This window comes from Bufo bufo, chromosome 7 (assembly GCF_905171765.1).
Source record: "Bufo bufo chromosome 7, aBufBuf1.1, whole genome shotgun sequence".
Taxonomy (NCBI): Eukaryota; Metazoa; Chordata; class Amphibia; order Anura; family Bufonidae; genus Bufo; species Bufo bufo.
The window spans coordinates 38,914,230-38,938,416 of record NC_053395.1 but is presented as its reverse complement, the minus strand read 5'-3'; the positions used below and the strand labels follow the sequence as shown (position 1 = coordinate 38,938,416).

Genomic DNA, 24,187 nt, shown 5'->3' with positions numbered 1-24,187 from the left:
CAAATGGGTTTCAGTCAGGTATACTACTGTGACATCACAAATGGGTTTCAGTCAGGTATACTACTGTGACATCACAAATGGGTTTCAGTCAGGTATACTACTGTGACATCACAAGCGGGTTTCAGTCAGGTATACTACTGTGACATCACAGGAGGGTTTCAGTCAGGTATACTACTGTGACATCACAGGAGGGTTTCAGTCAGGTATACTACTGTGACATCACAGGAGGGTTTCAGTCAGGTATACTACTGTGACATCACAGGAGGGTTTCAGTCAGGTATACTACTGTGACATCACAAGAGGGTTTCAGTCAGGATTACTACTATGACATCATAAGTAAGGTTCTGTCAGGTATACTACTGTGACATCACAGGAGGGTTTCAGTCAGGATTACTACTGTGACATCATAAGTAAGGTTCAGTCAGGTATACTACTGTGACATCACAGGAGGGTTTCAGTCAGGATTACTACTGTGACATCATAAGTAAGGTTCAGTCAGGTATACAACTGTGAAATAGAAAAGAGAGGGGGGGGGGGCGCTCCCTGTGTGATATCCTAGGGTGAATGGGAAGGCCAACCGTGATGGTACCTTACCGATTAGTGTTATCCAGGACTAGGCTCAACACTAGGAATCGGCTAAGTACACTCCGGGGGGGAAAAGGACCAGGCTGCTGTGCTGGACACTGCAGGAGGCCAGGAGAAACTGGATCCAGGACACACTCTGGCTACTTTCATAGCGTTTTCAATTCCGCTATTGAGATCCGTCATAGGATCTCAATAGCGGAAGTAAACGCAGTTTTGTCCCCATTCATTGTCAATGGGGACAAAACTGAACTGAACAGAACTGAGTGCACCAGAATGCATTCCGTTCCGTTTGGTTGCGCTCTCATTGCGGACAGAATAACACTGCAAGCAGAGTTTTTCTGTCCGCAATGTGGTGCAGAGCAAGACTGATCCGTCTTGGCACACAATGTAAGTCAATGGGGACGGATCCGTTTTCTCTGACACAATCTGGCAGAATAGAAAACGGATCCGTCTCCCATTGACTTTCAATGGTGCTCAAGACGGATCCGTCATGGCTATAGAAGACATAATACAACCGGATCTGTTCATGACGGATGCGTGCGGTTCTATTACGGTAACGGAAGCGTTTTTGCAGATCCATAACGGATCCACAGAAAACGCTAATGTGAAAGTAGCCTCTGCTGGAAGGCAGAAAATTGACGGACAGCCACCAAAACCCATAGCATGATTTTTATGTAATTTATTTGTTTTTAATAAATTGCTACTCACTCCGAAGTCCTCGGTGCAGTGCGCTGGATTCAGCTATACTACTGTGACACCACAAGTGGGGTCCATTCAGCTATACTACTGTGACACCACAAGTGGGGTCCTTTCAGGTATAATACTGTGACACCACAAGTGGGGTCCATTCAGGTATAATACTGTGACACCACAAGTGGGGTCCATTCAGGTATAATACTGTGACACCACAAGTGGGGTCCATTCAGCTATACTACTGTGACACCACAAGTGGGGTCCTTTCAGGTATAATACTGTGACACCACAAGTGGGGTCCATTCAGGTATAATACTGTGACACCACAAGTGGGGTCCATTCAGGTATAATACTGTGACACCACAAGTGGGGTCCTTTCAGGTATAATACTGTGACATCACAAGTGGGGTCCATTCAGGTATAATACTGTGACATCACAAGTGGGGTCCATTCAGGTATACTACTGTGACATCACAAGTGGGGTCCATTCAGGTATAATACTGTGACATCACAAGTGGGGTCTATTCAGGTATAATACTGTGACATCACAAGTAGATTTCCATCAGGTATAATACTGTGACATCACAAGTGGGGTCTATTCAGGTATAATACTGTGACATCACAAGAGGGGTCCATTCAGGTATAATACTGTGACATCACAAGTGGGGTCCATTCAGGTATACTACTGTGACACCACAAGTAGATTTCCATCAGGTATAATACTGTGACATCACAAGTGGGGTCTATTCAGGTATAATACTGTGACACCACAAGTAGATTTCCATCAGGTATAATACTGTGACATCACAAGTGGGGTCCATTCAGGTATAATACTGTGACACCACAAGTAGATTTCCATCAGGTATAATACTGTGACATCACAAGTGGGGTCTATTCAGGTATAATACTGTGACACCACAAGTAGATTTCCATCAGGTATAATACTGTGACATCACAAGTAGATTTCCATCAGGTATAATACTGTGACATCACAAGAGGGGTCCATTCAGGTATAATACTGTGACACCACAAGTAGATTTCCATCAGGTATAATACTGTGACATCACAAGTGGGGTCCATTCAGGTATAATACTGTGACATCACAAGTGGGGTCCATTCAGGTATAATACTGTGACACCACAAGTAGATTTCCATCAGGTATAATACTGTGACATCACAAGTGGGGTCTGTTCAGGTATAATACTGTGACATCACAAGGGGGGTCCATTCAGGTATACTACTGTGACATCACAAGTGGGGTCTATTCAGATATACTACTGTGACATCACAAGTGGGGTCCATTCAGGTATAATACTGTGACATCACAAGTGGGGTCCATTCGGGTATAATACTGTGACATCACAAGTGGGGTCCATTCAGGTATACTACTGTGACATCACAAGTAGATTTCCATCAGGTAAATGGTTGTGATCTCTCACACAAGATATAGGGCTGTATTACACAAACAGATTATCTGACCAATATCTGTCCAATCAGACCAATAGTTGGTGTGTATAACAGAAGATCTGTGTGTGTAATTGGCCATCTGGCCCTTAGTCAGGTCAACTACTGTAACATCCACCTAGTTTCAGTCAGATAGGCTCAGGGAGGACATACCATAAGTACCACCCTGAGTGGCCCGTATACTGTCCTTGCACGGAGACGCTCTGCTGTTGGTGTCCATCCCTGTGTCTTTATTCACGTGTGACAGGACCTCTGAAATAAATAATTATGGTGAATTCAAACATTATTGCATGCTAGTTTGGACCGTTAGACTGTACTCCTCTGTAAGGGCTCATTCCTGTGTCCGCAATGCACGGGCACTTGCCGTGTGCCCGGCGTCTGCGGACGTTGACCTATTCACTTGAATGGGTCTGCGATCCACAAGATTCAGTTTGCAGCACAAAAAAAATAAAAAATAGAACACAAGACCGAAATCCCATGGAAGCGTTCCGCAGTGCAGATTGCGAACCCATTCAAGTGAATAGGTCCGCATCTGTGAAACGGAACGTACACGGCTGGTACCCGCTGTTTGTGGGTCGCAATACTTGAATGAGACCCGAGATGGTGCTGTGACTCACACGTAACCATATGCTAGGTCCCAGTCCCATCTCTCATAAACTTGATAGTTACAGTATTGTGGCGCAGAGCTTGGAGGTTATACACGCCGGAGACACAGCTTAAAGGGGTTGTCCGACTTCAGCAAATAGCATTTATCATGTAAAGGAAGGTAAAGGGGTTAACTAACCCCTATAAAGACCCCCGCCCCCAATACCCAGTCCCCTCATATACAGTATACTTACCTGTTCCCCAGCACCCAAGTCGCTCTGGATCAAAACATCCCTCAATGGGGGGGAGCACCCAATAGCAGGCCGCAACGGGGACGAGCCTCCTTAGCGTTACCCACAATGCTAGGGAGGATTGTCGATGCCTGCTATCAGCTGCTCCCCTTGCAGGGGTCCGGAGTGACGCGGGTGCCGGGGAGCAGGTAAGTATATTGTATATGAGGGGCCCAGGCATTGGGGAGGGGAGGTCATTATCCAGGGGTTATGACCACCCTGAAATCCATCAGTGGTGGTTGTGCTTACACACTGTAGGACAAAGCGCCGGTCCCTCTGGTGGCCAGGACCGGAGGAGCGCACATAGGCTGGTGCTTTTTCCTATAATGTGCAAGCACGACCACCTCTGCTGGATTGCAAGGTGATCATAGCCCCTGGAAGCGAGCAGTGTATAACACGATAGAAAAATGAGTCAAAATAGCAAAAGGAGACAATATGGACAATCACAATACATTAGTAAGTGCCTTGTATTCACTTCCTCTACATGATGAATGCCATTTGCTGAAGTGAGAAACCTCTTTAATGGTTTTACACACGCAGGAGGCATACAGGGAGATTTATCAAAACTGGTGTAAAGGTAAATTGGCTTAGTTTCCCCAAAGCAACCAATCAGATTCCAGCTTTCATTTTTAAGAGCACCTTTGGAAAATGAAAGGTGGAATCTGATTGGTTGCCGTGGGCAACTAAGCCAATTTTCCTTTACACTAGTTTTGTTAAATCTCCCCCACAGAGCTTGGCTGTTGTCAATAGCAACAGGTCATCTCTATACACACTTTGCCCCTAGCAGCAGGCCACACAGTCACTAGTCTTCACAGAAACGCTTTGTCCTCCATAATAAAACCCACACTAAAAAACACTTCTATTCTTAAAACGACGTTTTGCTAATTATCACGTGGACGTTCACGGTGCTGTCGCCTGACAAACGGAATCCGCGCCAAGCTCAGCGAAGACAACGGCTGTCACTGGAGAGTAGACGCATTGGCGCTGTGACGTGATGACGTCATCGATGTAAAGCTCGGCCCCTGCGGCTTTTGCGTGTTAAAGCCCCGCCCAGCGCGGTGACGTCAGTCGAACTGTGGCTGGAGGAGAGTAGAACGTGTGTGAGTGCGTGGAGTAACGGTAAGCGTGTGACGCTCTGTCCCAACTGGTTGTCACCGGGGATGGAGCAGCAGAGGGGCGCCGCCCGGCGTGTGTAGCCCCGGAGAGGTGACTACTGTGTGTATCCCTGATGCTGGAGTGTGGATAGTTATTAGAACTGATAGGAAAGGGACTCCCACCAGCTTTCATTAGGTGCCCTGCTTAAAGGGATACTCCATCAATTCACTAAACCTGGGGAGCAGCTGTGTAGATTACCATTGCCTCTGCTGAGGACCCATGGCTGGTGCTCCAAGCTCCTTCTGGAATCCATTAAGGTTGGATTACGGAAACATGGCTGCTTTCTTCTAGGAAACGAGGCCCCACCTGTCCACAGGTTCCCTGCAGTATTTACAGCTCAGTCTCATTCACTTCTTCAATGGAGCTGAGCAGTAAGGCCAGAACCAACCCATGGGCGGCTGTGCTGCAGTTTCTGGAAGCCTTTCTAATCCTGGACAATTCCTTTAAGTGCAACTGTTTTTAGGTATGTTATTTCCCCGACCATTGTCACCGAAGTGGACTTCCATGTTCTTGTATGGTCCAGGTTTCTACATTATAGAAGTGTTGGTAGCTGGAAGGTGCGACTGACAGGCGATACTGTAGGAATCAGATGATCTTTGATGATCTATCCTCTGGATCAGTGGGGGGGTCGGACACCCACCAACCTGGCCTAGGAGCAGCTCAGTCCCATTGAAGTGAATGAGGCTGAGCTGCGATGCCAAGCACGGCCACCATACAATGTACGGCGCTGTGCGCAGGGAGAAGGCTGCGGTGCTCACAGGACCCCTGCTGCCTTCTCGAGCAGCTGATTGGTGGGGGTCCCAGGTGTCAGGCCCCCGCCCCACCACCTCCAATCAAATACTGATGACCTGTCCTGAGGATAGGTCACCCTTTTAAGGCGGTGTTCACACTGCATGATATAGAAAAATATGGATCTGCCTCATAAATCGGGGTGATTTTATTAAATGTATTTATTTATTTTTTCAGCAACATTTTCAATGCCATAATTCCTACAAGTTGCATTCCAAGCAGTAAATTAGCATATTTGGGGTGTATTTGGGTAAAATCAACTTCTAAGGTACTTTCACAGAAGGGACGTGCCACTTGGAAGCATTTTATTTTATTTATTTTTTTAAACGTTGCGGAAATGTGAGACATATTTTGAGCAGACAGTGGGAAGCGTCTCAGAAATGTGTTTTGGCGTGAAAGACGCTCTGCATTTTGCTGTGTGAACGTGGCCGTAGAGTGGAACTAGAAGCTGCCCCGCCGTAGTTAGGGTATCTGTCGGCCATGTTGTGCTTGCTGCCCTTTAGGCAGATGGTTTTGGTTTGGAGGTGCAAAATGTTCCGTACGTGTGAAACCAAACGCCGTTATCTGGTCCGGGAAGCGTACTCTGTGCGCCAGCTGTATTTCCCGTACTTAAAGGGGTTTTTTCTTCTCAGACTATTGCTGCATATTGTTAGGATATGCCCCCATTGTCTGATAGAGGTGGGAGCCGCACCTATCAGACAGTGGGGGCATATCCTGTCTCGTAAACCCAAATACAAAGTGAAGGAGGGTGCACTGCGCATGCGCGACTGCCCTTCATTAATTTCTGTGGGGCCGGATTTATTTCCGTCTGCCCCATAGAAGTGAATGGCTGCGCAAGCGCGGCGGTGCTCTCCAATTCACTTTTATGGGGGTTCCTAAAATAGCCGAGCGTGTCGCTAGGCTATTTTTGGCTGGTCAATAGGAACGATTGGTCATGGCCCTAACCAGCCCTGCCGGCTTTGTTTTAGGCCTCTTGTACACGAACACCAACCGTCGGGCAGCTGCAGCGGATCGCGGACCCATTCATTTTAATGGGTCCGCGATCCGCGCGTTCCACAAAAAGATAGGACATGCGGAACGGAAGTAATGGACGAAATCCCACGGAAGCACTGCATAGGGTTCTATTCCGCATCTCCGGATTTGTGGACCCATTCATGTGAATGGGTCCGCATCCGTGATGTGGAATACACACGGAACGGCGTCCGCGTATTGCGAATCCGCAAATGCGGTTTGCAATACGGCCACGGAGCGCACACGTTCGTGTGAAAGAGGCCTTAGAGATAGGTGTGGGTTCCAGAGGCTTGATTCATTTTTTTTTTTTTTCCATCCCATGATTATACACTGCTCGTTTCCATGGTTACGACCACCCTGCAAATCCATCAGCGGTGGTCGTGCTTACACACTATAGGCAAAAGTGCAGGCCTCTGTGGTGGCCGGGACCGGAGGAGCTCACATAGACTGGAGCTTTTTCCTATAGTGTGCAAGCACGGCCACTGCCGATGGATTACAGGACGGTCGTAACTAGAGATGAGCGAATTTCCGCATGTGAAATGTTGTTCACGTTTCGTTTAGTGGTAAAATGTTGAATTGCGTTATGGATTCCGTTATTCATTCCGTCATAATAGAAGTCTTTGGCCTGCATAACGGATCCGTCCCGTTTCCGTTATGCAGGAGAGGACTCCCCTGCATAACGGAAACGGGATGTTTTGCAGCCCATAGACTTTCTATTATGACAGAATGCCTCCTAAAGGCATTCCGTCATAGAATTGCGTTATGGTCCGTGGTAACGCAATTCACATTTTACCACCAAACGAAGCGTGAACGAATTTCAGAACCTGAAATTCGCTCATCTCTAGTCGTAACCATGGAAACCAGCAGTGTATAATGTGATGGGGAAAAATGAATCCAGCCAGCGAAGGCGGCAATATGGACAATCACAATACATTAGTAAGGGCCCTGTATTCACTTTCTCTACAGGATTAATGCCATCTGCTGAAGTGAGACGACCCCTTTAAAGTCGATGGATGAGAAGTCGCACGTTTCCTGCGACACAAAATCCACCGTGTCTAGATTTTTTGCGACTGTCGCATTGTGACACCATTGACAGTCCTTAGATGAAATGTTGCGCGTCACATGTCGACCTACCCTTGTGTGTTGTTTCCTGACCGGCCCGTGTCGATTGCCCCGTCAGAGGCTTTTTGTGTGCATTTGGAGCCACTATGTATAAAGTTGAATGTTTTTTTTTTTTTTTTTTTGTTACTTTGTGTGTTGAATAGACAAATATACAAGACCAGAAATAAAAGCCTTGTAAAACCCATTGCTGCAGATCAGAGATGCTCAACCTGCGGCCCTCCAGCTGTTGCAAAACTGCAATTCCCAGCATGCCCTAATAGGTGTAGGCTGTCCAAGCATTCTGGGAGTTGTAGTTTTATAACTGCTGGAGGGCCGCAGGTTGAGCATCCCTGCTGCAGATTATTACACCCTGGGAACTGTGAAGAAGGCAAAAATAAATCCCCTGTAATAAATGGAGGGAGAGTTTCTTGCAGTTGAGTTGAGGTATTTTGGGAGCGTTTTACTTTCTGACTTCTCCTGCTGAACTTGGAATTTTCCATAGATTGGTAAAAAAAAAAAGGGGGTTTTGCATTTACGAGTTAATGAAACTTTCTTTCCCATAAAACAGTCCAGGACTCGTAAATGTTAGTTTTCGTGTCCTTTATGTCACGGTTTCAGAGGCGGAATGGAACAAAAATGTCACCAGTAAAAAAAGTACAGTCCAAAGCTTGGGATCTGTGTCTAGGGGCTCATCCACACGACCATATGTATTTTGCGGTCCGCAAAACATGTATCCGCAAAAAAAGGGTGCCGGGTTCCTTTTTTTTTTTTTTTTGCGGACACGGAGTCATGTTTTTTTTTTTTTGTTCTTTTTGCAGCCCCATTGAAATAAATGGTTCCGCATACGAGCAGTGAAAAAACGGAATGGAACCGGACAAAAAATATGTTCGTGTGAGGTCTTATTTGGTAGGTACTCATATTCCCCATGAAATAACATCAGTGCAAAATCATTTCTTAGGCTACTTTCACACTGCCGTTTCTGGGTCCGCTTGTGAGATCCGTTTCAGGGCTCTCACAAGCGGTCCAAAACGGATCAGTTTAGCCCCAATGCATTCTGAATGGATAAGGATCCGTTCAGAATGCATCAGTTTGCCTCCGTTCAGCCTCCATTCCGCTCTGGAGGCGGACACCCAAACGCAGCGTTTTGATGTCCGTCTGACAAAACTGAGCCAAACAGATCCGTCCTGGCACACAATGTAAGTCAATGGGGACGGATCTGTTTTCACTGACACAATATGGTGCAATTGAAAACGGATCCGCCCCCCATTGACTTTCAGTGCAAGTCAAAACGGATCCGTTTGCGTTTATCATGAACAAAAAAAATAAAAATTTACAAGCGTTTGCATTCTAGGTGCGGATCCGTCTGTGTAGCCTTAGAGCTGTTCTTCTATTATTACTCCTGGAAATGTATTAAAAAGTGCTGTTTCATGCGTTCGCCCCTCTAAATAATATCAGTGTTTATCCTGAATTGCTGCTGGACACGTTCCTCCAGTAGTTCTGACGAGCCAGTGAAGCATGCGCAGTTGTCTGATCTCGCTGCACAGCGCTAGCATGTGCAGAGAAGACTGCTGTCTCTCATCTGACGTCTGTACTCGCGATGCTTGGCTGTATAACCGCTGCAGCCAGGCATGCACGTAAGAACAGGACAGGAGGTGCATGCACCATAGTGGAGCCGCGGGGGCTTCTAAGAACTTGTACTATGGCAGTCACATGGTCTCTGTAACAGGACTGCCCAGTGTTGTCTAGGACCCGATCAAGGGAAGACAGTGGATGGAATGGGGCATGGGGGGGGAATTATTTTTTAAGCTTTTAGAAAGAAATATTGTGGGAAATAACCCTTTAAAACTGCCCAATTCAGAATATCTCGGTCTATAAAATACAAAAGTAGTAGTTTAAAAATGTGAGTCTGTAAAAATTTGCTTTGCTCATATAGTAAACTTCCTAATGCGGAAGTATGGTGGTACACAGCGTCACTCCGTTTCTCTTATCTGATTACCCAGCTGCAATGGGGGGGATATCGTGTACAGTTTGCAGAATTTATCTGCGCGGAAACTGACGTGCCGTGCGGATTTTCAAATCTGCCGTGTGTAATTTGCGGATTTCACCCTTTTCATATAAAGGGTGAGATCTGTGGCAAAATTGAATCGCATCTGCACCAAAAAATGCAATCAGAAAATTGTGGGAGTTTTTTTGTTTTTTTTTTTCAGTTTGGGAGCAGAAATGCACAGATATCCGTAAGGAATCATCTGCGTGTTTCTCCGCACCCGTGTGCAGGTGCCCTGAGGTCTGCATGTGCTTCTGTACAGGCTGCTAGGCGTGTGCCCGCAGATCATTGGCAGGAACGTCTGTTCAGCCATGTCTTGCTCACCATGCACATGGGTGAATGGCACATCTACCTGGTTACGCAATATTACATCCTCTCAGGTTAAAGGGGTTCTCCGGGCTCTCCTATCCTCAGGATAGGTCATCAATTTCAGATCGGTGGGGAGGGGGGGTCTGACACCCCACACCCCCCGAGAATCAGCTGTATGAGGAGACTGTGCATGCGCCGTCTCCCTTCTCTCTTACTGCTGCTGGGTTCATGGCAATTTGGCGGCAAGCAGGAAGAGAGACGGCGCCTGTACAGTGCCAGACCCCCTGCCGATCTGATATTGAAGACCTACCCTCGGCCCAGAGAACCCCTTTAATCATTCCGGACTCTAGGAAAGCTAGGTGACCATCTTGGCTGTCCCCCAGCTTTCCCACAGACCAGTATGGTTTAGAAATGTCTGTTCAGTGTGGCCTCTGATAGGGCTCTGTGTACGTTCCCGTCTGTCAGGGGTTGATTTCTCAATGTGTTTATCTCTTCCTCTGCTTTTGGCGCCTCTTGAAGGCCTCCAGTCACCGCTTATTTGCAGCCCAGCACGCCTCCGTAGCAAAGGTTTTCCACCCCTTCTCCGGACGTCCACCGAAAGTAAGAAATGGCCTTTTCTGCATGATTTTCATTGCTGTTCCTGGTCCGATTCTTACCTGGGCGACCTCGTTACGGGTTCTGGCCGTCGTTCCCGTCCTGCAGGGTTTCTTTCGGATTCTCTGCTTTCCGCGTTCGCTGCAGTGCACTGACGAGGAATTAACTATTCCTAGAAAATCGCTTTGAGCGTGTGCATGAGGTAACGTAGATTGTCAGCTCCTCTGACGATGTGATGGAATATCTTGAATATATGGAAACGCCTGCAAGGTCTGTGTTTGGGGCGATAGGGTTTGGCTACATGCACACGAACGTTGTTTTGTTTCAGTGTCCGTTCCGTTTTTTGTTTTTTTTTGCGGATAGGATGAGGGCCCATTCATTTCAATGGGTCCGCAAAAAAACGCAGACAGCGCACCGTGTGCTGTCCGCATCAGTATGTCCGTTCCGTAGCCCCGCCAAAAAAAATTGTGCATGTCCTATATTTTTCTAGTTTGCAGACAAGGATAGGCAATATTACAATGGATCCGCAAAAAAAAAAAAAAAACTGATGCCATACGGAACGTCATCTGTTTGCGGACCGCAAAACACATACGGGTCGTGTGCATATAGCCTTTCTTGCCTCATTATGTAAGTCCAGTATAGGTTTTAGAAAATTCTTAGCTGGATTTTGTACCCGTCGTGAATACACTCAGTGCTGTTGGGCCCTTAAAGGGTTTGTCTCGCTTCATCAAATGGCATTTATCCTGTAGAGAGTCGATACAAGGCACTTCCTAATGTCTTGCGATACTGCATGTTGCCTCCTTTGCTGGCTGGATTCATCTTTCCATCACATTTTACACGGCTCATATCCAGGGGTTATGACCACTGCTGCAGCGCAGATACGAGGAGGCCAGGACAGGAGCTGCTGCGCATGCGTGCCTATGTGCAATCCCACGAGAGGTGTGCAAGCACGACCACCGCTGCCGGATTGCAGGGTGGTCGTAACCCCTAGAAGTGAGCCGTGTATAATGGAATGGAAAAATGAATGCAGCCAGCAAAGGAGGCAATATGGATAATCTCAATACATTAGTAAGTGCCTTGTATTAACGTTATCTACATGATAAATGCCATATGCTGCAGTGAGGCAGCCCCTTTCAAAATTCTGCCTCCCCGAGAGTTGTCGGCTATGTTGACACTGTGGAAAATAGACGTTGGAAATATCCTTTGTGCATCTTTGTCAGAATCTACCACTGACCTTTTGGATTTCTGTGGGGTTTTTTTTTGGCAGCTCTGCGCACGGATTTAGCCCCATTGAACGGAACTAATCCATAAGGGGCTGCTCACTATGGAAGCGAAAAACGCGCTGTGATCTGCTGCAGACACTTCTATGTGAACATACCCTAATGGGGCTTATGGACAGGGGTCGTCTCTATGAAACATAAGGGCTCATGCACACGACCGTTTTGCGTTCCGGAAAAAAATGACATCTGTGTTTTATTTTTTTTGGCGGTTTCATTGTAATAATGCCTACCCTTGTCCGCAAAATGAACAAGAATAGGATATGTTTTTTCTTTTTGCAGCCTGTATGTCCGTTCCACAAAAAAGATTGAACATGTCCTATTCTTGATCCGTTCTGCGGACAAGGATAGGCATTGTTACAATGGATCCCCAAAAAGACGGATGCAATACAGATGTCACACGGACGTCATCCGTATTTTTTTTGCAAACGGCAAAATACATACATTCGTGTGCATGAGTCCTTAGGGTGTTTTTACACTTGTGTGTTTTTTATTTTTATTTTACGTAGTATGTGAAGGAGAATTCTGAAATTCTCATCCACTTTGCTGCTCCTGTACAATGCTGAGGATTTGCCACACAAAAACTGCAGCTAACCGGCCACGCGTGGAACCGCCCCCCAATTCCACCCAAAATTCTGTGCCTTTTTGCTGCAGATCCCATCTTTTCATTGGAAAGGGTGAAATCTGCACAAAGAATTGACATGCTGCAGATTTTAATATTCGCGTGGTCAATTTCCGCAAGGAGCAAAAAGCGAAGTGTACAGGAGACTTGTGAAGTGTCGTACACCCTGCTGCTACGGGGAAAAAAAGGGGTTAATCGCAACATGTGCAGGTAATCTAAAAGGGGTTATTCTGTGGCTGGATAATGAAATATTGGATTGAGAGAGGTCCAAGCACCGAGACCCCCAGGAATGAGTACCCTCTCTAAGGGTACTTTCACACTAGCCTTGTTAGAATCCAGCAGGCAGTTCCATTGCCGGATCTGCAAATCCGTATGCAAACGGATATCATCTTATTTTTTTTTTTTTCCAGATCCGTTAGACTTAATCATTGAAATACTGGTTCCGTCTTTACGGTATTAAATTTTTTTCAATGCTAGAAAGAACTGCGCATGCGCAGACCGGAGAAACCGAATGCGGCAATTTCCGGAACACTTGGGATTAATACATTTCAATGGAAATTAAGTGCGGTAGTGTTCTGGAATTTTGGCCGGAAAAAATACAGCTCGAGCTGCGGTGTTTTGTCCAGGCAAATACCGTACAAGGGACGGAACGGAAGACCTCCTGATCTATACTGAACGGATTGCTTTCCATTCAGAATGCATTGGGGGAAAAAACAGATGCGTTTTTTTTTTTCTCCTGGTATTGAGACCCTTTACTGGATTTCAATATCGGAAAATAATAACGCTAGTTTGAAAGTACCCTAAAAAGAGTATTTGTGCGCCTGTTGGTCCGCCGCTCCATTTCTGTTTGTGCGTCCGTAGAATGACCGTATGGTGCTGCACGAAAAATTGTCCGGTTACATTTATGGTGGGGTTTATATTGGATTAAAAAAAAACTAAAAAAAAAAAAAAACCTGGGGATAAAAATAACATTACTTAAATTTACACAATTACAAAATATCACAGGTAAGAACATAAAATAATATATCAATGAATGCAAAATATTACAGATAAAACAATCGCGGGTAAAACATAAAAATATTATTATGTAAATATAAATAAATACAAAATATTACAGGTAAAAACATAATGATACATTTATGTAAATAAGAACATAAAATTATAAATAAGGAAATGCAAAATCTTACAGAAAACAATTCCCGGTAAGGACATAAAATGATAAGTACTACAGCGGAGGATGTAAAGGCCATGTTGCTAGGGGCCCCATCTTGCCCTGCAGTATCTTTGCAGCAGTAATCCACGTGGTGTCTGAAGGTAGAAGTCCTGCACACCTCTCTGCCCTCCTGCAGGAGAGTGACATCTCCGTGCGTGTTCTGCAGGCCGTGGAAGGGGTTAACCCGATCTCCTGGGCTGCCTCCTTCCCCAGTCCTCCAATGGTTTTGAAGCGGAGGCTGAGACGGACAGCTGAGCCCGTGGAGGGGGGCGTTCACAGCCAGGCTGATCCTTCAGGCTTTTGTTGAGGCAGGGAAGCCATTTTGGGATCTTGCAGCAGTGTGGAATTAGCAGACCCTGTCAACTTCCAAACTTCCCCAGCCGGAGACAGGAGGACCTAAGGATATGACACCCGGCGGCGTCAAGAGCGGGGAGACCTAGGTTTGCTGCTTGTGCGCTTTCTGCTTGCCATTCCCTGCTGCGCTCGTCCTGCCCATTCCTTCAGATGGAGCCCGGCAAGTTCTGACTAGTTGGATGGGCGCTCGGGGTGGCTATGCTGCTTTGAAAGCTTCAGTGCATCTGCAAAAAGAGGCCCGAGACGGAGCACGTCTGGGGTCTTGGCCGGCCGTAGCCTTATGTATCCAGGAGCGGAGGGCGGACATGTGCAGGCTGTTATCGTGCGTATCCAGACGCCGTCTGCTGACAGTTGGCAGAAATGTGTGTGTGTGTGTGTAGATGTACAGAACGGAGCGGTGTATAGGGTAGGACGTGCAGGTGCGGACTGCTAGGTGTCCCACAGGGTTTTGTAAATGGATCAAGGGTCGACGCTGGCACCTGCATAGGAGTGCTGCCCTATTTTGGACTATTTATATATTTATATACACATATTTATTTAATTTATTTTTGCCCAATTTGAAAGGTGGGGGTGTTAACGTTTTTTTTTTTTTTTTTCTGCAGTTTTTGTAAATATGTAAGATATAGTTTATTTATTTTTTTAAAACTATCTCGTCTTTCCGTGAAAGATGCAGAAGAAATACTCTGCACCGTGGGCCACCAGCTGCCGGACGATACTTTTACCTACTTGGGAGTATTTTATGCTCATGCCACATTTTTTTACTTTTTTGTCAATGTCAAAAACCAGTTGCGATCTGCTGTGTGCCTGCGGTGCCGACGAGTGGCCCACCCTTTACCACTGACACTTTTCACACATGGGCCCCTATTCTTATTAAAAGCTAATTTATTTAGGGGGGGGGAAAAATAAATAACCGTCGCAAAGGAAACCAGCGCAGCATATCCTTTGCTGATTGCTTTGGAAGCGTATTTTCTGTCGGGTTGACCCTCGCCCCTCTCATCATGTGTTGTTGCGTATAACCTGCCCATGCACTATTTGCAGGGGGACAAAAACTTGTAAAAACTTTTTAGGCTTTTATTCACACAAGCCAATCCTATCACAGGGATTCAGCAAAAGCTGCAATATGCAAACTTGTGAAACAGCCATAAGGTGCATCATTATTTTTTATTTTTTTTTGGCTCCCAATCCCCCAAGGAGCCGTATTAATCGGGGAGCAGTGATTGAATGCGGTGCTGTAATCTGTGGGAACGTAAATCAAAGGAAATATCTGCGCACAGTCGCATGTGATTTTGGACACACCTGCCGGAGCGCCCACGCTGCTGCTGCTGTTCTACAGGTGTGTCTGGGATTTTTCGAGGGTTAACACAGTACCAGGCGGAAAGGACAGTTGTGTCCCCTGCCCGTATAATGAGGTCCTTGTGCACTGAACATGTGTCACTATACAGCTCTGTAAGCGGTGCAGGCAGACGTCACTGCACTTGGAATTGTCCTGGACATCTGTGCCCTCTGGGAGCAGAGGGTCCCTGTTTTCACCGAGCCCCCCCCCCCCCCCTTGCTGTAAACAGTTGCTGTCAGGCTTCTTCTGCAAACCCCCCCCCCCCCCGTTAACCATTTCAGTGTTGCGTGGCCACACTGTTTACTGGTCAGTGTTCACTGGCGTGATTCTTGGAGGGTTGCCATTCAGTGCGGAGACTCGCTTCTCCCGGCTATGGAAAGACTGCGTATCCTTGCCCTTCACCGTGGGGGTCGTGTGATCTGTGTCACCACACGTAGTAGTGGCTTCCGGCAGCTGGGGCAGTGGGGGGGCCTGGCCTTGATTTCAAATCTAAATTCGTGTGTAGCGAAGGAAACGCGCACAGGCGTGTAGCTGCCATGTGGAGGTACGTGTGTGTGCGCGCGCACATGTGTTTTTAGTGGAGCTTTTAGCAAAGGTTTGACCGAGCGTGCACGCATCTGGATTCGTGGCTGTTGGGAATACGAGGGTGGCGAAGGGTATTTTGGGGCGTATTGTCGGATGAAAATGCATCTGTTTTGAAGGCGAAAATGAGCCGGAATGGGATTGACCGTCTGCATTGTGCACACCAGGATTATAAATGATGGGTCGTGTATTTTGGCCTTGGACCTAGGCTCAGGTCACACAGCGAAATCGGCGATGGAAAAATCCGTAGCTGTTTTTGGTGGCAGATTTCTAATTTTGAGGTTTTATAGTTTTGAGTATTTGGTATTTTTTTCTGTTTCCCCATTGACTTCTATGAAATCCAAAATCGAATCTGTTTCCAAGAAGGAACACGTCACTTCAGCGGTTTTCACATTGGTTACTGAAAAATCCTCTGCGTAAGGCTACATGCACATGACCGCTGTGTGTTTTGCGGTCAAATCGCGAATCCGCAAAACACGGGTGGCGTCCGTGCGTCTTCCGCAATTTAGAATGGCACGTACAGCCTTTAATATAACTGCCTATTCTTGTCCGCAAAGTGTGGACAATGTGCGGGGCCACGGAACGGAGCAACGGATGCGGACCAAAACAGCCGTGTGCATGAGGCCTAAGGAGGTGTTTTTAACCTTAAAGTCAATGGGGAAACTGTGTTTTTATTGTGGATTTAGCAGCTGAAACCGCCAGTTTTCAGCCGTGTGAACGTACCTTTAGGTCACCTGCACACGGGTGCAGAAGATCCACGCATGTCTTTCTGCACCAAAAACTGCAATTTCTAACATTGGGTTTTGTGCGGATTTGCCGCAGATCTCGCACTTCATAAGGGGGAAAGCCGCAGCTAAAATGGCCAATGTCCGTGAGATTTGTATGAACTCATACACTTTCTCATTCACCTACTGTACTATGCTGTTTTTTTATTTTTTCCTCACCAGAATCTACTCCAGCGTTTTCCAAGATTTTCATACTGGTAACCTATACTCGGGATAGGTCATCAGTATCCGGTTGGCGGGGGTCTGACACTCGGGACACCCCAACGATCAGCTGTTTGAGAAGGCGCCGGCGCTCCTGCCTTGTTTGTGCTCACCAAGCACCGCGCCGTACATTGTATAACGGCTGTGCTTTGTATCGCCCTCAGCCCCATTCACTTTTATTGAGCTGCGCCCCGGACCACGTGGCCAATGACCGTGATGTCACATAGTCCAGGGAAATCGGTGAGAAGACCTCAGCACTACTGGGGGGTGATCAGATACTGATGTCCTAGCCTGAGGACAGGTCCTTATTAAAATCTCATCATGTGCAGTACTCTTGGGGTACGGGACTTCTGGGAAATTTCTGGCATTTTGTAACAGAAGGTGCTGATTTTTGTTACGGAAATGCTGCAATTTTGCAGCCGAATTTACCCCCTGTATTGCAAGGAGTGAAATTCGAGGGAAGAAATTGGCATACATAAATTCACGTAAAAGGAGATTTTTAAGAAATATGACCCCCACGATGCGTAGAAAAATCTATCGTAAAATTGACCTGCTGTGCGGATCTGAAATCTATAGCATGTGATTTTTATATTGTGGATCTTCACCGATGGAGGGGGTGAAATCCGTAGCTATTTCTGCAGTAAAATATATAGGTGTGGGACCCTCGCCTATAAGACAATGGGGGCATAGCCTAGCAATATGCCACCATTGTCTATGATGAGACAACCCCTTTAACAGGTCCCGTGAGAGGGATGTACATTGGGGGTCATTCGGTACACCCCAGGAGCCTTGGTCTCCTTCAGTAAAGGTCCCTCTGGTTAGGGGCTATGGGTCCAGTCTGAGGGCCTCTGGTCCCCGTTGGATCAGATGTGATGGTTTCATGTCTATTTATGTGACCTCTCCGCCAATCGCTGACCTTATGTCACTAGTCCATGAACGACCAGTGATTGGCTGAGTAGTCACATAAAGAATAGACCTAATGTCATCACTTATGGTCTGACGGGGTCCAGACCTGCAGCGCTGGACAGGAGGGACTTTAAGGCAAGTTCATCTCCGTTGTGTTTTTTTTTTTTGTTTTGTTTTTTTTTAAAACCTAGCAGCTCCCCTCCGGCCTAGGTCCAGCTCGGTCCCATTGAAGTGAATGTGGCTGAGCTGCAATGCCAAGCACTGCCACTATGCAAGGTATGGCACTGTGCTCGGTAAGATGTGAAGCAGACTGGAGCTCCACTGAGCGCAGTGACCTCTTCCTACAGATGATCAGTGGGGGTGCTGGATGTCGGACCCCTGCTAATCTGATATTGATGACCTATCCTGAGATTGTCAGTGCCAGTCTAGATTAATGGCTCTCCAAAGTCCTGGCCAAGGGTCTAAAGGACTTGTTAATCATTACACTCCTCACATCTGATGAGGACGTCAGAAATGCATTGTGTAGATGATGCCTTGAGCGGCTCGTACAGTTAGTGATGGTGCTGTATGGCGGGCGATTGATCACGATCAGCAGATACTATTGTTGGTCCCTTCCTTCACAGCAGCCGGTTGGGCATCATGCACAATTGCACACGACCTAGTTTTTCACCGTTGTTCTATTTGCACTTTTCTTGACCCATTAATTTCTAGTGGGCACAATTTTGCAGTTTTTGCAAATCCATTTGGCCATTCTGCAAATTCTCGAACATGTCCTATTCCTGTCCATAGTGTGGGTGAGAATAGACGTTTCTATGGATCGGAGCGAGATTATAAGTTTTCTGTGTTTTGCGGATCCATATCGGTACCTCTGATAATCGGTCGATCCCTAATTTAAAGTTTGTTCGCATCCATAATAATGCACTCGGGGAGGTGCATACGACTTCTACAGAGGCATATGGAGGGTCTATAGGAGACCAATCCCATACATGCAGCTCCATACCGCTGTGACATGCTTCTGCCCGCTGTGACATGCTTCTGCCCGCTGTGACATGCTTCTGTCCACAAGGAATCCCATCCCGTTGGCCAGAATGACTTTGCTATATTGGATGCTGTATATTTAGACAAGAACAACTGTGTCACGTTAATATTATTCCTCCTTCTATATATTTACATGGACTCCAGACGAGCCCAGTGTGACCCCTGTGCGGCTCCATTGCTGCATGTGCATGATGTGTCCCCTGTAGCTGACGGCTCTGGATACACACGGGACGTTTAGATCTACGAAATATTCACGTTCTGTGTTTTTTTTTTTTTCTTTTGAAAGTGTCTGTTTGTACGGCTCTAGGAGACGACGCGCTGATGACTCAGGCTGGGTGTGTGCCTTGGGGAGATGGGCCGTCGGCTCTTCTGCTCCTCGTGACCTCCCTCCCAGCAGTCGTCTGTGGTCCTGTTTTTGGAAATTTGGCAGAAAATAGATGTGTGTATTTGTAGGACGACAAGGAATCGGCTCGCGTATTGTACTGCTCTTCTCTTGGCCTATTTGCAGAATGCACTGTTGCTTTCAAGTCCAGCAATGCTTTATATGTGTTGTCTATAAATCTGGACATAATAATATAAATGGTGGAGGTTATCAAATTAGGCATCAACGATTATATAACATTACACATTTCATTTCACCGTGACCGTCACACTTGTATTCAGGGGATACTACACTATATCTCCTTATGGAGAGCGCCTAATTGGCGTGAGGAGTCTTATAGGCCCTCTGGAATTCTGGGAAGAGGGTATGCAAATTAGCTCTTAGCAAGCCCCGCCTCTAATGCCACCGAATGTAAGGTAGCTATTCGTGATGAGCGAAGCTCGCTTGGATGCCATTTCCGAAGTTGCTCAAAACTTCAGATTAATAACTTCGGTAATCGGTTTTAAAGTGGTTTTCCACTTTAAAAATCAAACTCTGGTTTGGTTCCGACTGGAACCTCAGAACCAAAGCGGAGTTCAGTTTCAAGTTTCAAAGTGGCTTTCCACCTTAAAAATCAATTACTGAAGTTATTCGTCAAAGTCACGCGCGACTTCGTGACTAATTTAACTTCCAATCATCGGAGCCAATACATTTTAATACTGTACAGAGAAGGATCTCCATAAAGTATTAGGCCTTATGCACACGGCCGTTGTTTTGGTCTGCATCCGAGCCACAGTTTTAGCGGCTCGGATGCGGACCCGTTCACTTCAATGGGGCCGCAAAAGGTGCGGACAGCACTGTGTGGTGTCCGCATCCGTTGCTCCGTTCCGTGGCCCCTCAAAAAAAAAAAAATAACGTGTCCTCTTCTTGTCCGCGCTTTGCGGACAAGAATAGGTGGTTATATTAAAGGCTGTCCGTGCCGTTTTCCGCAAATTGCGGAACGCGCACGGACGCCATCCGTGTTTTGCGGACCGCAAAACACACAACAGTTGTGTGCATGTAGCCTTAATCTGAGGTTTTGAGCGAATCGACTTTAGATGTAGTATCCGAAGCTCGCTGCGCTCATCACTAGTAGCTATCCTATAAGTCAATGTTCAACATTTTAAGCAGGCCTTGAGACATAACTAAGCCAACACATCATCTGCAGACAGCTGATTAGGAGCTTTCTATAAGGAGATATAGTATCCTGCTCTGCACTGATGAGGGGCAGTCGCACCGAAACGGCTTTCTGCAGATGAGGGGCTGGCTTAGTAAATATCCAAGCCATGTGTCAAGGCCTGTTTAAAAGGTTGAACATTGACTTCTAGGATAGCTGCCTTACATTACTCTCTTCCCATAACCTTTCTAAGACGCGGTCATTCATACGACATGCATCTGCTGCATCCTCACCGCTCTGCGCACCTGTCCGTGTCCTGGGATTGTGTATGGCCGGCTTATTGCTACGTATGTGATATATAACTCTGTATTGTTGGGTTTTCTCTTTTGCACTTTTACCTACCACAGCATGATCTGAGACCTTGAGAATGGATTATTCCCATCTTCACACGTACGCTCCTCCCCAGTGTCTTCCTGAAAACACTGGGTACACCTATGCTCTAAGGTGAGACTTCGCTTGACACTCCCGCATGATGTTATTCCATGATCTTAATGCCGAGAGTGACATCTGTCGCCCTGTGAGTAGAGAGAGAGGGTGCCAGGATTAGACAGTCCAGACAGCGCGCATAAGCCGTGCTATAATTGTCCGTGCGCTGGAAAAGGTGAAACCCCCGGCATTGACAACAGCTGGTGCCGGGAGATGTGATGGCGAGGTCGGGTCAGACGGCTACTTTATGAATGTTCTCTGCAGAACCTGCAATACTTAAAGGGGTATTCCGGTTAGATCAAGTTATTCCCTTTCCACAGGATAAGGGATAACGGTTAGATCAGTGGGGGTCCAACCTTTGGGAACCCCACCAATTGGGAGAATGGGGGCCCTGTGTACCCCTTGCAACCCCCCTGAATTGAACAGTGCGGCAGCTACTTTCATTTCTAATAGAGTTCTGGAGATAGCAGAGTACAGCGCTCCGCCACCTCCCAAATTCCCATACAAATGAATGGAGTGGCTGCGCGCATGTATGACTGGCCGCTCTGTTTATTGCAGGGGATAAGAGGCCCCTGTTTTTATGATTGGTGGGGGTCCCAGCTGTACGACCCCCACTGATCGAATAGTTATCCTCTATCCTGTGGAAACTTAATCTAACCGGAATACCCCTTTTTAAAGCGCATGTCCCTTCTCAATACTGACTGCATATTGCTATGATATGCTGCAAATGTCAGATAGGTGCGGGTTCCACCTCCAGGACTTGCTCCTAAGTGAAGGCAAGCGCACCACGCGTGCGGCGCGTACTCTCCATTTATTGCTGCCGGACAGCTGCCCTCCATAAATTTTTAATACAAATACAGGAGGCGGGTGCCGGAATCAAATAGCCGGCACCCGACCTCTATGACAGGGAGCTGCACCTGAAGGGTTAACTGCCGCTGATCACAGATCCCTGTTATAGAGGTCAGGTGCTGGCTATTTGATTCCGGTACCCGCCTCTTGTATTTGTATTAATAGGTCAGTTATCTTCATTGGTGGTGCAGTGCGCCCTCCCCCCAACACCCCAGTATAATAAACATTGGTGGTGCAGTGCCAATGAGGGTTAAAAAAAAAAAACTCCCCTCCTCCAATTGATCGTGTAGCTGCCGGTCTCCTGTTCTTTCTTCAGGACCCGTCAAAGGACCTGTGGTGATGGATCATGTGATGTCACCACAGATCCTTTGACAGGTCCTGAAGAAAGAACAGGAAACCAGCAGCTACACGATCAATTGGAGGAGGAGAGTTTTTTTTTTTTTTTTTTTTTTACCCTCAATTGACCTTCTACTTTGCATTCTCTATTAAGAATGCTATTTTCCCTTATATATAAGGGAAAATAATACAGTGAATAGACTTTCATCCTAGCAACCATGCGCGAAAATCGCACTGCATCCGCACTTGCTTGCGGATGCTTGCGATTTTCACGCAACCCCATTCATTTCTATGGGGCCTGCGTTGTGTGAAAAACGCACAATATAGAGCATGCTGCGATTTTTCACGCAACGCACAAGTGATGCATGAAAATCACCGCTCATGTGCACAGCCCCATAGAAGTGAATGGGTCCGGATTCAGTGCGGGTGCAATGCGTTCACTTCACACATTGCACCCATGCAGAAATCTCGCCCATGTGAAAGGGGCCTAAGGGTGAATAGGACAAGGGTTCTAGCCCCTAAGGGGGCTAATAGTAAGTAAAAAAAAAAACCACTAAGGCTACTTTCACACTTGCGGCAGTGTGATCCGGCGGGCAGTTCCGTCGTTGGAACTGCCCGCCGGATCTGCCGCTGACTGAAAGCATTTGTGAGACGGATCCGGATCCGTCTCACAAATGCATTGCAAGGACGGATCCGTCTCTCCGCTTGTCATGCGGACAGACGGATCCGTCTTGAATCTTTTTACACCTTTTTACCGATCTGCGCATGCGCAGACCGGAAGGACTGATCCGACATTCCGGTATTTTGAATGCCGGATCTGGCACTAATACATTCCTATGGGGAAAAATGCCGGATCCGGTGTTCAGGCAAGTCTTCAGTTTTTTTTTTGCCGAAGATAAAACCGTAGCATGCTGCGGTTTTATCTTTTGCCTGATCAGTCAAAATGACTGAGCTGAAGACATCCTGAACGGATTACTCTCCATTTAGAATGCATGGGGATATGCCTGATCAATTCTTTTCCAGTATAGAGCCCCTAGGACGGAACTCAATGCCGGAAATGAAAAACGCTAGTGTTAAAGTACCCTAAAATATTAAGTTTAAATCCCCCCCCCCCCCCCTTTCCCAATTTTACATATAAAATATATAAACAATAAACAAACATATTCTATAGCGCTGCGTCCGAAAAGTCCAAACTATTAAATTATAAAAAAATATCTCCTATGCGGTGAGCGCCGTAACATAAAAAAAGTAATACATTTTTTTTTGCGTGGTATTGAGTATCGCAATACTTTTTTATGGTGACGTAAGCAAATCAAAATTTTGGTATCGAAACAACCCTACGCCGATCTGATCGGCGTAGCTTTGTCACGATAACAAAATTTAGATTCGATTTGGCGACAAATTTTTATTTGGCTCCTAAATTTTTCAGGTCAGGAGCCAATGGCTACTGGGTATATATATTTTTTTTTTGTCTAGAGCACTGTAAAAGAGGCGTCCGGAATAAAACTGACATGTCATAACTGTATTCCGGCCGCCTCTCGGCATGTTTGCCGTGCTGCTGCCGGAACTCCGGCCCGCCCCCATTATAGTCAATGGGGCCGGAGCAGTAGTCCAGGGGCACACGTGCACTAGCGGCAGCACAGATCCGACAGGCTGTTCACCCGCCGGAGTTCCTTGCCGCTAGTCTGAAAGTAGCCTTACTTTACAAATAATGTGTAGCCCAAAATGAGTAAAATGCAATGATAACAAAATTGCCCCTGAAGGTGTTCATGGCCCGTACGTTTCACCAGTCCGATAGATTTCTGGTTCAAATTATCTTTTTTTTTAAAAAAAAAAGCTTTTGGAGGCAATTGCACAACTGTATGTGATTTCAGGTTGGGAAAACGCGGATCCACAAAATACAGATGATCATGTTGCATCCTTTTTGGGGTTTTTTGTGGACCCGTTGAATTTAATAGGGGTGTGAACCCGCGGCCACATATAGGACACGTTCAATCACTTTGCAAAACAGACGTACGGATCTGGAAACCAGCGGTGTGCTTTCCGCATAATGTGTGTGTGTCCACCT

General features: G+C 46.6%; 1 protein-coding gene across 4 annotated transcripts in view; it reads left to right on the top strand.

Annotated features, from left to right (window-relative positions):
* The first annotated feature begins 10,572 nt into the window (after nucleotides 1-10,572).
* The window catches only part of SUN1 (Sad1 and UNC84 domain containing 1), a 62,623-nt gene continuing 49,008 nt past the window's right edge, over nucleotides 10,573-24,187 (top strand). For 2 of the 4 annotated variants that reach the window (XM_040441903.1, XM_040441902.1), the window contains exons 1-2: nucleotides 14,005-14,172; nucleotides 20,856-20,952. In XM_040441903.1, coding sequence (XP_040297837.1) covers nucleotides 20,876-20,952 — 77 coding nt within the window. In that variant the 5' untranslated portion in view covers nucleotides 14,005-14,172; nucleotides 20,856-20,875. Of the gene's footprint in view, nucleotides 10,627-14,004; nucleotides 14,173-20,855; nucleotides 20,953-24,187 lie in introns of those variants that run through there. The other 2 variants (XM_040441905.1, XM_040441904.1) reach the window with 2 other exon arrangements.